The sequence below is a fragment of the Oncorhynchus nerka genome, linkage group LG2 (assembly GCF_034236695.1).
Source record: "Oncorhynchus nerka isolate Pitt River linkage group LG2, Oner_Uvic_2.0, whole genome shotgun sequence".
Lineage (NCBI taxonomy): Eukaryota > Metazoa > Chordata > Actinopteri > Salmoniformes > Salmonidae > Oncorhynchus > Oncorhynchus nerka.
In genome coordinates this window covers 46,220,335-46,236,971 of record NC_088397.1, presented here as the reverse complement: position 1 = coordinate 46,236,971, position 16,637 = coordinate 46,220,335, and the positions used below count along the sequence as shown (strand labels likewise).

Below are 16,637 nucleotides of genomic sequence, written 5' to 3'. Positions count from 1 at the left end.
CTTATGACTGACTTGTCATTGCCCTTGCTAGTTTGATTGTATTGACATTCCCAGCCATAGTTACATTCGTCCGTTTTTGTCCAGAATATTGAGTCATTGAAACTGTGAAACAGTTGAAAGTTGAAACATTGAAACTGTGCATCCCAAATGGAGGCAGCAAACAGGCCAGCTGTGATTTACAACCTGGTGGCAATATTTTTTGGACTACCAACAAATGTATTGGTGAATCATATTAATCATGCATTGAACTGCATCCATCTATGCCTTAGTGTACGCCATGGAACATTGAGTCAAATATAACCTATTTTTATAACCTAATTTTTTAAATAAAAAACAACGTATTTCTCCATTATTTTACCAGGTAAGTTGACTGAGAACACATTTTCATTTACAGCATCAACCTGGGGAATAGTTACAGGGGAGAGGAGAATGAATGAGCAAATTGTAAACTGGGGATAATTAGGTGACCGTGATGGTTTGAGGGCCAGATTGGGAATTTAGCCAGGACACCAGGGTTAACACCTCTACTCGTACGATAAGTACAATAGGATCTTTAATGACCTCAGAGAGTCAGGACACCCGTTTAACATCCCATCTGAAAGACAGCACCCTACACTGCCCTGGGGAATTGATATATTTTTTAGACCAGAGGAAAGAGTGCCTCCTACTGGCCCTCCAACACCACTTCCAGCAGCATCTGGTCTCCCATCCAGGGACTGACCAGGACCAACGCTGCATAGCTTCAGAAGCAAGCCAGCAGTGGTATGCAGGGTGAACTCATAGAGTTGGTTATGTAGCATAAACTAGGAATTTGATATTATGATTGTCTGCTTGTTCCATATCGGCAAAGTATTTAAAACACTGTTAGTTCCACTTTAAACTTTAGGTCACCGGTTACTTTGTGCTTAAACATGACATGTTATTTGCAATGGGAAGTAATACTTGTACATTTCCATTGGTTGTGTTTTTGTATTCTTATGATTGGGACCTGGCTTATGTACATATTTATGGACTGCTTATCCTTTAACATCATGCTCTGTGTGACTGCTTAACATTTTTTACCCCCCAATTTCATGGTATCCAATTGGTAGTTACAGTCTTGTCTCATCACTGCAACTCCCGTATGGACTCGGGAGATGCGATGGTTGAGAGCCGCGTCCTCCGTAACACAACCCAACCAAGCCGCACTGCTTCTTGACACAATGCCCACTTAACCCGGAAGCCAGCCACACCAATGTGTCGGAGGAAACACCGTACACCTGGCGACCGTGTCAGTGTGCACTGTGCCCAGCCCGCCACAGGAGTCACTGGTGCACGATGGGACGAGGACATCACTGTTGGCCAAACCCTCCCCTATCCCGGACAATGCTGGGCCAATTGTGCGCCGCCCCATCGGCCTCCCCGTTGCGGCCGGCTGCAACAGAGCCTGGATTTGAACCCAGAATCTCTAGTGGCATAGCTAGCACTGCGATGCAGTGTTTTAGACCACTGCGTCACTCGGGAGGCCCCAAATCCTAAATGTTTCTGTAAATTTTTCAGATTTTTACTATCAAAACCACACTTAAATTATAATTTCTTTTAAATTAAAGAATGCTTAAACCACATCAATCTGATTGGGTGGGCCTTTCAGGGCCTGGCTCCCCAATGGGTGGGCCTGTGTTCACCCAGGTCCATCCATGTCTACGCCCCTGATGCAAACAGCTCATGATGACAATTGCGCATCACAAATAGCCTACTAACCAACACTTAAGACTAAACATTTTGTATAACTGATTAGCATACCCATTGTTGCCATTTACTGGTAAATATCATACGTTGAAACGTCTTTCCTATCCTACCGGCTACTGATGTCATTCTTCTGTGTTCTGCTCCATGCCAAAACCAGTTGAGAGCTGCATGCTCTTGCTGCCTGCAGATATTCCTTTGAAACAAGGCTACAGTATGTGTGTGGCGCGCAAGTGAAGTATTCACGTGCTTTGTGATTGTGCAGGCTACTTTGTGCATGATTTCTCTGTTGTACTACATACTTGATAAGTCCTATACCTCCACTACACTACTTTGATATGCATCAGAAGGGATTAAGAAGTGAGTACGGTTTATACCTGCGTATGTATACCCTCCACTACACCACTGGCCCTTTGTGTTGTACAAAAAGTGCACTCACCTACATGAGTGTGGCGATATTACGGTTGCTGTCCTTTCAGAATTCTTTCAGAACCTGTCATACAGTGAAGGCCTATAGGTTCGCTTAAGGCTGTTATTAAGACGTTAACGTTTCAGTCGACCGCGAAGCGGTTTCACGCACTGACTGGATGGAAGCGGAGTTTTTTTTACTCAGCCTGTCAGAGGAAGATATTAAGAGTCCTCACTGTCCGACAGAGTACAAATGTATCTGACACCAAGACAAGATCGAGACACTAGATATGTGGTCTCCAGTACTACAACACTGGGGACAGCCCTGTGGAGGGTTCTCAAGGGACTGAGAAAAACAGCAGGGTGTGTACAGTCTGATGGTAAGTATTAAAGTACTTCTTTGCCTTCGCCATTAAACTAATGATGTTTTGCATTAATGGTGGTTTGATTGTGTGATGCTGGACCATGGGCATGCCGATCCATTCTGCGACCCCAACAGTTTCCAGTATGGAACCGCTCACCTCTGTCTGCAGCGCATGCCAGAGGTTAGTGGAGTGTCCGAAGTCAGGGGGGCGAGGGGTGTCATATCCACACACACACATGCACACACACACCTCGCCTCCCTACAGCCGGAAGCGGGTCCTCTAATAAGTGAATGGTGTTCACCTGTACCTTCTGCGCACGCCGTTTGTCAGCTCTCTGGTTCTGGTGATAGATTCGGCTAAAGTTGGACACGATGACGGGAACAGGCAGGGCGATTACCAGCACCCCGCTCAGAGAACAGATAGAACCAAAGATCTTCCCCGCGATCGTCTTGGGCACCATGTCCCCGTAACTACAGCGAGAGAGAAAGAGAGAGGGAAAGGGGGGGATAAGAGAGGGAAGTAGGGAAAGATGAAATACTGTATTGGATACATTTAAAATGCAGTCTACAGTTCTCACACCGTACGTGTGGCCATCCAAAGGGTTAGCATCTGTGTGTGTGTGTGTGCCTGTGTGTTGAGATGCTCTCTACCGTTTGGCCAGGGGGATAAACCCATATCAGCAACTCCCTCTTTCATTCCCAGCCTTCCGTTTTGTTTCTTTCTATGCAATTACATGTTGCTCTCTCAGTTTCCTAGGCTGGGGCTAATTTGATTACACAGGTGGAGGAAGCAGTGACAGGCAGGCTCAGTAAGAGGTGGCGAGAGGCAGCGAGATAGAGGCGCTATCTGGGCTGCTCAGGCAGGGCACAACAAAGTCATGCCAGCGGGCAACGTGCCAGGGAGGTGCCAGTGCAGGTCCCCTGATGTGAGCACAGGGGAACAAATCACTTTATCAATGGGCACTTCAGGTACAAGCTCTCGTGAAGGCAAGCCATATCGGGGGTGTGTGTGTGTGTGTGTGTGTTTAGGGGGGTTAGGGCGTTGAGTGTTGGCAGACCTATTCAGAATCAATAAACCAGGAAAAGCCCTGTAATGCAAAAACCAGTTGTAGAGTTGGGAGAATGGCTGCAGAGACACACAGACACAGACCAGGTACATTACACTTGGTTTGACTTTCATCCTCTCACTATTTTACTAGAGTACTCATGCCAGACACATCCGTTGACTTAAAGGTCCAAAACAGCCATTTTTATATCAATATCAAATAACTTCTGGGTAACAATTAAGTATGTTGCTATGATTGTTTTCAGTTAAAATGGTCAAAAATAAACAAAAATAGCTTCTTGGCAAAGATCAATTTCTCAAGCAAGAATTTAGCAAAGTGGTCTGAGTCCGGAGGGGAAAACTGAAAACTAGCTAATTTACCGCCTGGTGATGCCACCAAGCAGCCCAAAACTCCATCTTACCAAATTTCAGGTAGTCTTGTCAAAACGCTCTGAGGTTGGAATAATACTGTGAAAATTATGATAATGCCGTTTTAGTGTAAGAGCTGTTTGAAAAGACTACCTGAAATGTCTGCTTGTTTTGGTAAGATGAAGTGCACTGGGCCTTTAAACTTTCCTCCCCACTGCTTCCTGCAGAGATTGGACTCCTAACAGATAGCCCATAGGCTGTTGACTTCACTGCCCCTCAGGGGACTCTCCGGGCCTGAAGGAACACCACTGATGTGAGCGCTGGCATCACACGCCCTCTCCATTTCCAAATATCTCGTATGGCCTGTCATCTGCAGACTCCCCCTGCCTACCACTCTCACTGTTAACCGCCCACCGACTTCCAACCTCTGGAAAATAGAAACACAATTCTGCCAGCTGTAGAAATGTGTGTGAGCAAAAGTGATGTTCCCTCAAATCCTTCCTATCCCTTCCTGCAGTATTTGAAGTTGACATTCTCCCTTTTCTCTGAGCTAAATGGATGGCAAATGGTATGCTTTAATAATAACCAACAGGTACTCCTAAAAAAGACAGCTTTCTTCTACTTTCTGTCTTGTGCTCCTTTTTCAGAGTCAAGCGTTTAAGTCAAACCTTTTAAGGGCTCTCAGCCGCCAGGCTATCTGCCGCCTACCACCTTTCCATATAGCCCACTACCTTTGACCAGAGGTCTGTCTATGTGCAATTTATGGGCTCAGGGCTAAAGTAAAATATCCAGAATATGGTGTAATTTGAAATGCAGCCCAGAGTCATAGAATCCTTTCTCATCAATCTCTCAGCTGTCAGAATGGAGTCTCAGAGCTGCAGCATCTCTGAAGCATCGAGACGGGCATGTTGTGTTGTGTCTTGGCTGTCAAGTGGTGGATCTCTCAGTCCGTGCTCTCTGTCTTTCTGTCTGTCACTCTATTATTGATGACACCCCCTCGGCTCTGTCTCTGCATGACATCTCTACAGTCAGACAGAAATGTGAAAAAAATAACCCCTCACGAATAGTTGTTCTCTCTCCCTCTCTGGGTTTAGTGAAAGAAAAGTAGGCATTTTGAACATTCCTGGCAGTTCTGATCGGGTCAGTTTAATTTCTTTACTTTTAGACTTCTTTTAGACTTTACGAACCAACAATTTACAAAACGGCAACAATTATATTGGAGGTGGCTTGGAACTCAGGGCTAAAGTAGTTCAAGGGAACTGTGAAGCAATTTGACTGAACTACAGTGTGATTTTCAGACACAAATACATGAACTAGCATCCATTCGACACAACCATGGAAGATGACAGAAGGAATTAGGAGAGAGATAAACAAACAGCTACACTGAGAGAAAGAGGGAGAAAGAGAGCTCCTAAACCACATTGTGAATGTCACTGGAATGGAACCTCATTATAATCAAGTGATTATAATTCATCAGGAAGTTAGCAGAAAATTAGACATTTGAACATGCTAATTTATCCAACTCATACAGGTCAATAAAGTGAACATGTGGCAGGGCAAATGGTCTATGGTTAAGATTTGAGCGAATGAGCTTCTTCGGACATTATATTGGCATTGTGGGATGATCCATATTGGTATTTTGTATTGTATTATCTTTACAGAGGAATGAGATGAGGATGATGGGGACAAGGAAGTGAATTGTGAAGAAATGTATTCGGTCTGTGTCCGAATTTTATCCGTCCAATTTCTTGGTCTTCATTAAAGAAACGTCGGCAATTGTTTCCACGTCAAAATTGAAATAGTTTAAAGTGGGTTCCCCTTGATTGTATTCTGACGAACATTAAATTATCTAAATTGAATAGGTCACAGCATTTCCAAAAGAAACCGCACAACCAAAACAATCCATTTAACTCACTGATTTGTTTGGGGACCGAATGAAAGCAGTGGAGATCTGTCAAACATAGTTACCGCTGTGATGTGCTTAAAGATGCAGTCTGGGATCTTAAGAACTAACAAATTCGTAACATATTGGATGAAGTAGGACACAAATGTGCAAAATTTTCAGGGACTCGTTTTTCCTCGTGAACACTACTTTCAAAACTACTAGCTGGAATTCTAAACTGCTCTGGAGCATCACTAATCAAAACTCTGTTGCCATCAGTAGCCAATCCGGACACCTATCCAAGGCATGAGTGTGTCATTGGGATTTCAACTACTGTGACAAGTAATCATACATCTTCACATACCATGAGAGTTACAACAGACTAGCATGAGAGTTACAACAGACTAGCATGAGAGTTACAACAGACTACCATGGGAGTTATTATAACATAGACTAGCATGAGAGTTATAAATCTCATCTGTCTGTTATAACAGACTATAGCATAGGTGTTATAACATGGACTAGCATTAGAGTTATGATAACATAGACTAGCATGATAGTTATAGAATATCATGACAGGTTTAACTTCTTGGATATAGGGGGCGCGCTTCTAATTTATGGATAAAAAAAACGTTCCCGTTTTAAACAATATATTTTGTCACAAAAAGATGCTCGACTATGCATATAATTGACAGCTTTGGAAAGAAAACACTCTGACGTTTCCAAAACTGCAAAGATATTGTCTGTGAGTGCCACAGAACTAATGCTACAGGCGAAACCAAGATGAAATTTCATACAGGAAGTGCCCCAGATTGTCAATGCGCTGTGTTCCAATGTCTCCTTATATGGCTGTGTATGGGTCACGGATGAGCTTAGACTTTCTGTCGTTTCCCCAAGGTGTCGACAGCATTGTGACGTATTTGTAGGCAAATCATTGCAAGATTGACCTTAAGAGACTACATCTACCAGGTGGCCGGTTGGTGTCCTCCGTTGCAATTATTGCGTAATCTCCAGCTGCGTGTATTTTTCATTTGCTTCGAGGAGAAACACAGCTGCCACGAATGATTTATCATCGAATAGATATGTGAAAAACACCTTGAGGATTGATTCTAAACAACATTTGCCATGTTTCTGTCGATATTATGGAGTTAATTTGGTAAAAAGTTTGGCGTTGTAGAGACTGCATTTTCAGATTTTTTTCTTAGCCAAACGTGATGAACAAAACGAGCGATTTCTCCTACTCAAGTAATCTTTTTGGAAAAACTGAACATTTGCTATCTAACTGAGAGTCTCCTCATTTAAAACATCCGAAGTTCTTCAAAGGTAAATGATTTTATTTGAATGCTTTTCTTGTTTTTGTGAAAATGTTGCCTGCTGAATGCTAGGCTTAATGCTATGCTAGCTATCAATACTCTTACACAAATGCTTGTGTAGCTATGGTTGAAAAGCATATTTTGAAAATCTGAGATGACAGTGTTGTTAACAAAAGTCGAAGCTTGTGAGTGAATATATTTCTTTCATTTCATTTGCGATTTTCATGAATAGTTAACGTTGCGTTATGGTAATGAGCTTGAGGCTATAATTACGCTCCCGGATACGGGATTGCTCGACGCTAGAGGTTAACATAGACTAACATGAGTTATAACAGACTACCATAGACTAGCACTACCATAGACTAACAGACTACCAAGAGAGTTTTAACAGACTACCATGAGGTATAACATGGACCACCAAGAGTTATAACAGACTAGCATGCAAGTTATTATAACATAGTTACTAGCATGATAGTTATAGCATAGACTATGAGTTATAACAGACTACCAAGAGAGTTATAACAGACTAGCATAATAGTTGCCTAGTTAAATAAGAGGTTAGATAAAATAAAAAGAGTTATAATATATACTACCAAGAGAGTTATAACAGACTAGCATGCAAGTTATTATAACATACACTACCTTTCAAATGTTTTGGGTCACTTGGAAATGTTCTTCTTTTGAAAAGCTACTTTTTTGTCCATTTAAAATAACATCAAATTGATCAGTAACACAGTGTAGACATTGTTAATGTTGTAAATGACTATTGTAGCTGGAAACGGCAGATTTATTTATGAAATATCTACATAGGGGTACATAGGCCCCTATATCAGCAACCATTACATCGGTGTTCCAATGGCACGTTGTGTTAACTAATCCAAGTTTATCATTTTATAAGGCTAAGAAAACCCTTTTGCAATTTCACAGCTGAAAACTGTTGTCCTGATTAAAGAAGCAATAAAATTGGCCTTCATTAGACTAGTTGAGTATCTGGAGCATCAGCATTTGTGGGTTCGATTACAGGCTCAAAATGGCCTGAAACAAAGTACTTTCTTCAAGTCTATTCTTGTTCTGAGAAATGAAGGCGATTCCATGCAAGAAATTGCCAAGAAACTGAAGATCTCGTACAACGCTGTGTACCACTCTCTTCACAGAACAGTGCAAACTGGCTCTAACCAGAATTAAAAGAGTAGTGGGAGGCCCCGGTGCACAACTGAGCAAGAGGACAAGTACATTAGAGTGTCTAGTTTGAGAAACAGATGCCTCATGGGTCCTCAACTGGTAGCTTCATTAAATAGTACCCGCAAAACACTAGTCTCAACGTCAACAGTGAAGAGACGACCCCGGGATGCTGGCCTTCTAAGCAGAGTTGCAAAGAAAAAGCCATATCTCAGACTGGCCAATAAAATAAAATATTAGGATGGGCAAAAGCACACAGACACTGGACAGAGATATGGCTTTTTCTTTGCAACTCTGCCTAGAACTCTACCCAGACAGCTGTCAGTACAGGGTCTGCTATGACCATTTCATCACTGGTAAATCAAATCAGAATTTTTCTCTTTAGAGTTTAGTTTAGCTGTTATGCTAACCAGGTGTTAAAAAAAAACACTACAGTAAGTTAGCTTGTAGTCTAGCGATTAGCATGTGTCGCAAGTTTAGGGAAAGCTATCTTATCACCATAAAAATGCCCCTTTATATTATGACAAACAAAGGATTGCATGCCTCTATCATCCCATTTGCAGACTAATGTAAGCCTACTATTCCTAATGTAATGAGTAGATTGGATTGTGATAATATAGGCTATTAATAAGCGTGTAGTTGCGTAGGCCATATCAGAGAAGTTTCTTTCCATTGCACAGGAAGACCTTGTCTTGAATCCAACCATGTAATCTAGGCCCGAGAAGGGGTCCTGGCTAAACGGGATCAAGCTTGTCAAATTAACGTAAAAAGTATTTTTTTTAAAATTGCATCTTAGATAACCCGAACCCTTTTCCTAACCTTAACCTAGATGTAATCTTTATGTGAATGAATGAATGAATGAAATGAAACACAACTGAACACTTAAGTTCCCTGATAGTATAGGTGACCTGAGGAAGTGATGTTCTAACATCAGGAGTGTTTTTCATTTGTTTTATGTCCTACTGTAGGTTCAACCAGCTGACCTCTTATCAAGACATCCATGTCGACTGGATTCCCACTGTGAAGATGAGCAATGCTGCCACAGCATCACTTTCTACTTCTACTTCGTCCTTTTCCAGATATGAAAGGAGACATCCCTCAGTTGTACAATTTGGTTTTCATACTGTATGCTGTGCCTTGGTCAACCTAAATGATTCTGTTGTGTCATTTGTGTAGAGAGCACCTTCACCTTCTCGCCGTGACAAAAATGCCCCTTTTAAACCATATGAATATATCAAATGTAATTTTGGAATGTGTAAAATACTATTGTTTATGATGTTGTAAACATACTGTACTTTAATACTATGCTATATTGTTGTACGGTGAAAAGAAAAGTATTTTGTCATCTCTGCCTTGCCTAGCTCCATCGAAAAAGCTGTATTTTTTTTTATAGCCCAACTATTTTCTTTCTTTTACAATTTAAACACATTTAACATAGACGATGTCATTGTTGTGGTAGTCTGAGGCAAACCATCTTCATTATTACAGGAGCACATCCAAGTACCAATCAGACCTTTTGGGAGAAAAATATCTGGTATTGAACTTGGTGGTAGTAGTTGTGTGTATATTTTAAGATAAGGATTCCGTCATCTCTTGCTTCCATACATTTCACCACCTAGATTACAAGGATTGGATTTGCACTAAATCCTTTCATGTCAACACAAGGCATGTACAAAATCCAGTATAAGGATTAGCCTCATATACATTATCTGCTGGTATCGTTTTTAAAATTGAGAACATATAGCTGAACACTATGTGAACAATGTGAGTTAAGCTATTCTCTGCTTCAGATGCACAATGTCAAGGCTGCATTGCAAATGTCCATAAGCCTAATGCCATCATATTGTAGGCCAGTGGTTCCCAACTCCGGTCCTCGAGTACCCCCAACATTACAGTTTATTGTAGCACCGGACAAACACACCTGAATCAACTTACCAACTAATCATTAGGCCCTCTGAGTTGAATCAGGTCTGTTTATCCGGGGCTACAACTAAAATGTGTGCTGTTGGGGGTACACAAGGACTGGAGTTGGGACCCACTGCTGTAGGCCTATGGCTGCATCAGCTGCAAAATGGGTTCACATGGCTGATAGCCTGAAAAATAGTGACAATCAAATAACACTAATTGGAGAGCTTATGACTGAACAAAAAGGTCATGTTCATTTGAGAATACATCACAGAAACCGACAAATTAGAGACAGATTCCCTTCCTCTCTTTATTGCAGGATTGTGATCTGTGATTAATCAACATCGACACAAGCTCATCTTGAATAATAGTTCACAATTAAAACAAGTTAAAACACTTCAAAGAATCAACACTTTCACATCATTTCCAAAGTGTAAAAGTAAGCTAACTCGTATGTAAAAGGTTAGACATTTGACTAACAAGCCTATTATTACTAATGGATCATTTCAGGTGAACAAAAAAAAGTCAAAAACAAAAGGTGGCCCACCTCGCTCCACTGATTCCTGCACTACGGGAGGGGGGGGGGGGAGACTTCTGTTCCAGCCCAGCAATAGCGCACTTGATTACTAACTAATTAGGTTTGTTACATTGAATCAGTTGTGTTAGTGCTGGGCTGGAACAGAAGCCTGGACACCCAGCAGGGTTGGTCTGCTCCAGTTGTAATAGGTTTATACATTGTGTGTTACTTTTAAACCTTGTTTTTTTTGTTCACAAAATGTAGCTACACATATAATCCATGTACCCTTGTTCTCTTGGAACATTCATTGTGACCTCTTCATCTGCAGATAGGGGTTTACAGCTCTCTGTATCAGAGGACAGAAAACATCCCAAAAGAAACAGGCTGCATTATACTCAAATTAGACAGCACTGAATATTATGTTGCTCTAACTCTCTGGCTTCAGTTTTTCTCGCTAGGGATGGGAATTTAAGAATGTGTTCATAATGTCCTCCCACAAAAGGTACTTCGGCGGAAGTCGTGACATCGTTAAAGAATTGGAACATGTGAAAGGATTGAAATAATAAGAATGTACCTCCGACAAAGCAAAGATATAATCCAAATGTGCGGGTGAAGAAATTATCACTGTCTGTTCTTGACCTTTGTGACATAGTTTACCCACAAAGAAATCATGATCATGTGTAGTATTTATTATAGAATATTGTAGTAAATACTACAGTTTTATCTGCAAAAAAACACTGCAGTAAATACTACAGTAATTTCCGCAAAAAACGAGTGTCGCTAAAACACTAGCATTTTTTAATGATAGTAATACTACAGTATTACATTTAATACCACTCCAATTTATGTCACCCATGAGTGAGAAACCTACATTCCAAGTATAGACCACATATTGTGTTCCCTACAGGTTATAGAAAAAAAAGCAGCAACTCTAAACTATCCATTCAGATTAGTCATACCTACCTACAGGTTATGAAAAAAATGCTTTTAGTATTTGTCCAGTAGGTTTCCTCAAGGAGAAAGCCCCCACTTATATGTCAAAGATAATACTTTTTTTTTCTCGAAAAGCCTTAAGAAGGGCAGGTTGGCTCCATCTCAGTGTGCTTCAATCTATAGCTAGAGGACTCCTGATAAGTATAATTAGTCTTAATCTGTTGTTATCTAGTACTGTTTTTTTGCTAGCTAGGGCCATATACTTTAAGTGCTGACTGTCTTCTGAGTAACCTACTTGTTGTGTGATCTGCTGACTGCTCATACCTTGCAGTTGATTGTTGACACATGAACCAGGATTAAGGGAAAGGGCATTTTGTGACTGCTGTTTTGGCAATCAGTGGCTGTATTAGAGGGGGAGTTTTTCCTCTCCGAGGCAATCAGCAATTAGTACCTGGCGGTGTGCTCTTCACCTCTGCTAGACAATTAGCAATTAGTGTTAGTACTTCAGTCTCCCGTTTTTTCATCGGTGGTCATGTCACTGGCGGTCTCGTCGCAGAAACAAAGACTGTTCTGTCAAGTTGTTCTGTCGAGTTCGAGGAAGGCTCCAGACCACTCTCTGTTGAGTATCTTACCTAGTTAGTTTCAGATGATCTTTTGTAACTTTGAAATCTGTGTGTTTCTTTATAACTGTTCGCTCCTCTCCCTGTAGGCTTTACAGACGCTCCCCAACCCTTGGCTGCAACCCTTCTAATTTAGTGTAACCTGCGCGCTCAACCCCTGTGGAATTCATGTTCTCCGGCAGTGTTTGGAACTGCCGATCTGCGGTTAAGAACGCAGAGTTCATCTCAGCCTATGTTGCCCTACTGTCCCTATACTTTTTGGCCCCGATGGTGACTTGGATCCCCCCCCCAGAGAACACTGCTGCTCTCTCTTCATCTGAATCCCACATGTACTATGGTAGACTCAATTTCCTGATGCTGGTTTAACATTTTTGGGAGCAGCTTATTGGTGTCCTGTACTCATGCTCCTGGATAGCGCAAAGTTTTTTTTCCAGGGACTGACATTTCTCCCCATTGAACTGGTCAATACAATGGGCCAGAGAAGGGAATTGAGAAATCCACACATTCCCACCATTTGTTGAGTTTCACGGGCCTACGAGAAGCAGGATAGCATTTGCCTTTGGTGCCTGCAACCTTTTTCTGTAGATCGTTGATAAAAGGGCCTGTTAAATCAATTTGAATCCCACTTAGTAGCACAATGAAATGGGAAGAAATCCACGGGGGTTGAATACTTACGATACCCACTGTAGGCCTGCTTCTAACAACAAAAAACTCACGAAGCTCCCGCACAGCGGTAACATGCGTTAGCCTGAAGACAAGATTAAATTGACAGTCTGATGATAATATTAGCAATTGTTAAATTGTAGACCTATATGAAGAACCTGATGAACAGCGCAGCTTGGAATTGACACAAAGGCAAATCGCCTATACTTGCCAATCACCTCTTAAAAATGACCCCTTGAGCTCTATTTCAAAATCTAACTTTTTGGCAGAATTACAATAATTCCATGTGCTGCATGCACCTGCACTCGCTACACTCAAAGCACAGTAATACAGTATATTTAAACTCCAAATACACCATTCCATTCTTTTGAAATGCATTTTCTTAAAATCATAATGTTCCTTAAGACCTGCCCTTAATGAATTAATAATGAATGATCTTTGTGATGCAATTCTTGAATTCTGAGGTTTAGTGTTTTTTCGTTTGTACATAGAGCCTACAACAGTGGTCACCAACCGGTCGATCGCGATCTTCAAGGCATTCCTAGTCAATCACCAAACATAGCAGCTCGTCATGTCTATTTTAATATTCAGGAATATTCCACTTTCTCTGGTCAAAGGAACAACATGAATTTGTGTTTGATGCAGATGCGGATGCAGTGAGGCTCAAGTTTCGCCATCAAGTGGAAGACGATGCCCCCTCTCTCTGGTCAGTCTCACCGGAGGAAAGGAAGGAGAGAGCAGGGAGAGACTGTCTCTCCTGCTCTCTCCGTCGGCTGAGACTAATGCAGTGTTCAAAACAATTGGGAACTAGGAACTCTGACATCTCTGACTTCAGTGCGTTCAAGACAACTGGGAACTCGCAACAAAAACGAGATCCGACTGGGAAAAACAGTTTTGAACGGTCATCCAACACGGAATTCCAAGTCGGAAACGCTGGCATTTTTCTAGAACCCCAACTTTCTGACCTGAACACCATGACCATCAAATGCAGGTACCATCAGTCTTGTAAAAATAAAAAGATAAGTATTTGCAAATTATACTCAGCTGTGCCTTGCAAGTGCTACACCAACTGATGACCTATTTTGATATCAAAGCTTGAGTTTTGAAATATAATGTTGGCCCGAGAAGAACAATATTGGCAGGCCAAGCATATGTGGTGACTTTGCTTTCATTAATCTGACGACTGTTATTTATCTAATAAACTAACTATGTTTAATTGTTACCCGATTTAAATGAATCATGTAACAATTAACACATTAGGAATTGGGGCAAAACGACAGTTGTTGTTTAAAGAGTTACCATCTGAATTAAACTCTGAAAGGTCTTTGCCTATCACATCCATAAAACAGTCAACGTTTTAATCATAACCTCGTATCATATCATTCTGAACAGTCGTAACCTCCTGCATCTGCAAAAAACCCAGCCTTACTTATGATTCAGTACTACACAAATTGGTTTAATTATTTATTTACTAGCTAACTAAATAGTAACACAGGATAAACATACAAACGTAATACATTAAAACAGGTCCCTAGCGTACTGACACAATATGGCGGCTTGTTACAAAGGAGATGATGGGGGGGGCAGAGAGGGACAGAGACATAATACTTTGGGACATTTAGAAACTACTCTCATGTCACAAGTGTAGAGAGGAGTAGGCAGGAGGTAGTCATAGGTTTAGAACTACTGAGATTATTAAAGCACTATATATACAAAAACAGGACGAAACCCAAAATGCTAAATGATAAAGTACTCAGGAAATAGTAGGAGAGATTCCTCTCAGGAAAAAGAGCAACATTTACGATTACCGACAAAGACAAATGACAGAGGGAGTATATATATAAAGTCATAGAGTGGGGATTGGAACCAGGTGTGTGTAATGACGAGACAAGTCTGGGGTTGATGAGTGAAGGGCGCTTGCCAGCAGCAGGTTCGGCAGCAGGCCGGCAACGCCGAACGCCTGTGCTGGACAGGAGGAGAGCCAAAGCAAAGGCTGGTGTGACAGTACCCTCACCATGATGCGCTGCTTCAGCAGTGGGGCACCGCCGACCTTGGGGACGACCCCGAAGCTGCAGTGCGGGTCGGTCGGGACAACGCCTGTGGAAGTTCCTGGTTTACCCTTTCCACCTGCCCATTTGATTGGGGACGGTACCGGAGGTGAGGCTGACCGTGAGCCCCCAGTCATTCCATGAAGGCCTTCCAGACACAGGCGCTGAACTAAGGACCACGGTCAGACACGATGTCTTCCGGGATCCTGTAGTGCCGGAAGATGTGAGAGAAGAGAGCCTCCGCGGTCTGCATAGCAGTAGGGAGACCAGGCAGAGGAAAACCGGTCCACAACGACCAGGATGGTGGTGTGCCCCGCTGAGGGGGGAACGTCTGTGACAAAGTTCACAGAGAGATGGGAACAGGGTTGTTGTGGAACTGGCAGCGGGTGGAGTTTGCCATAGGGGAGGTGTCTCGGTGTCTTGCTCTGTGCGCAGGTGGAGCAGGGAGAGACATAAACCCGGATGTCCTGGGCCAAGGTGGGCCAACAGTACTGGCGGAGAGACAGTCGATAGTACGGGCTATACCCGGGGGCCCCGACACAGGTGTTGTTTGTGCCCAGGCGAGGAGACAGTCCCACAGAGGGCACGTAGGTATGCCCACGGTCCCGCACATCAGAGGGCAAGTAGGTATGCCCCTTGGGACAGTGGGCAGATGAGGCCTCCTGTCTCAGTGCTCGACGGATGTCAGCATCCACATTCCACACGACAGCCACAATGCGGGACAGGGGAATAATGGGTGTCACTTTCTCCCTCCGATCCTCTGTGTCATGCACCCGGGACAATGCATCGGGTGCATGAGTTTATTAAAGGACTATATATACAAAAGTTGGACGAAACCCAAAGTGCAAAATAATACTAGTACTAATAATAATAGTACTCAGGAAATAGTAGGAGAGATTCCTCTCAGGAAAACAAGCAACATTTACAATGACCATCAAAGACCAATGACAGCGGGAGTATATATATACAGTGATAGAGTGGGGATTGGAACCAGGTGTGTGTAATGATGACAAGGCAAGTCTGGGTTGATGAGTGAAGGGTGTTTTCTGCGAAAGTATTCGGCCCCCTTGAACTTTGCGACCTTTTGCCACATTTCAGGCTTCAAACATAAAGATATAAAACTGTATTCTTTTGTGAAGAATCAACAACAAGTGGGACACAATCATTAAGTGGAACGACATTTATTGGATATTTCAAACTTTTTTAACAAATCAAAAACTGAAAAATTGGGCGTGCAAAATTATTCAGCCCCTTTACTTTCAGTGCAGCAAACTCTCTCCAGAAGTTCAGTGAGGATCTCTGAATGATCCAATGTTGACCTAAATGACTAATGATGATAAATACAATCCACCTGTGTGTAATCAAGTCTCCGTATAAATGCACCTGCACTGTGATAGTCTCAGAGGTCCGTTAAAAGCGCAGAGAGCATCATGAAGAACAAGGAACACACCAGGCAGGTCCGAGATACTGTTGTGAAGAAGTTTAAAGCCGGATTTGGATACAAAAAGATTTCCCAAGCTTTAAACACCCCAAGGAGCACTGTGCAAGCGATAATATTGAAATGGAAGGAGTATCAGACCACTGCAAATCTACCAAGACCTGGCCGTCCCTCTAAACTTTCAGCTCATACAAGGAGAAGACTGATCAGAGATGCAGCCAAGAGGCC

General features: G+C 42.3%; 1 protein-coding gene and 1 pseudogene across 1 annotated transcript in view; one reads left to right on the top strand and one right to left on the bottom strand.

Moving 5' to 3' along the window:
- The window catches only part of LOC115136043 (potassium voltage-gated channel subfamily D member 3-like), a 118,300-nt gene that overhangs the window by 16,750 nt on the left and 84,913 nt on the right, over positions 1 to 16,637 (bottom strand). Inside the window, exon 2 of the mRNA XM_065026782.1 lies at positions 2,800 to 2,968. Within this exon, the coding sequence (XP_064882854.1) occupies positions 2,800 to 2,968 (169 nt within the window). The remainder of the gene's footprint in view (positions 1 to 2,799; positions 2,969 to 16,637) is intronic.
- On the top strand, positions 11,687 to 11,735 carry LOC115146424 (U7 small nuclear RNA; annotated as a pseudogene).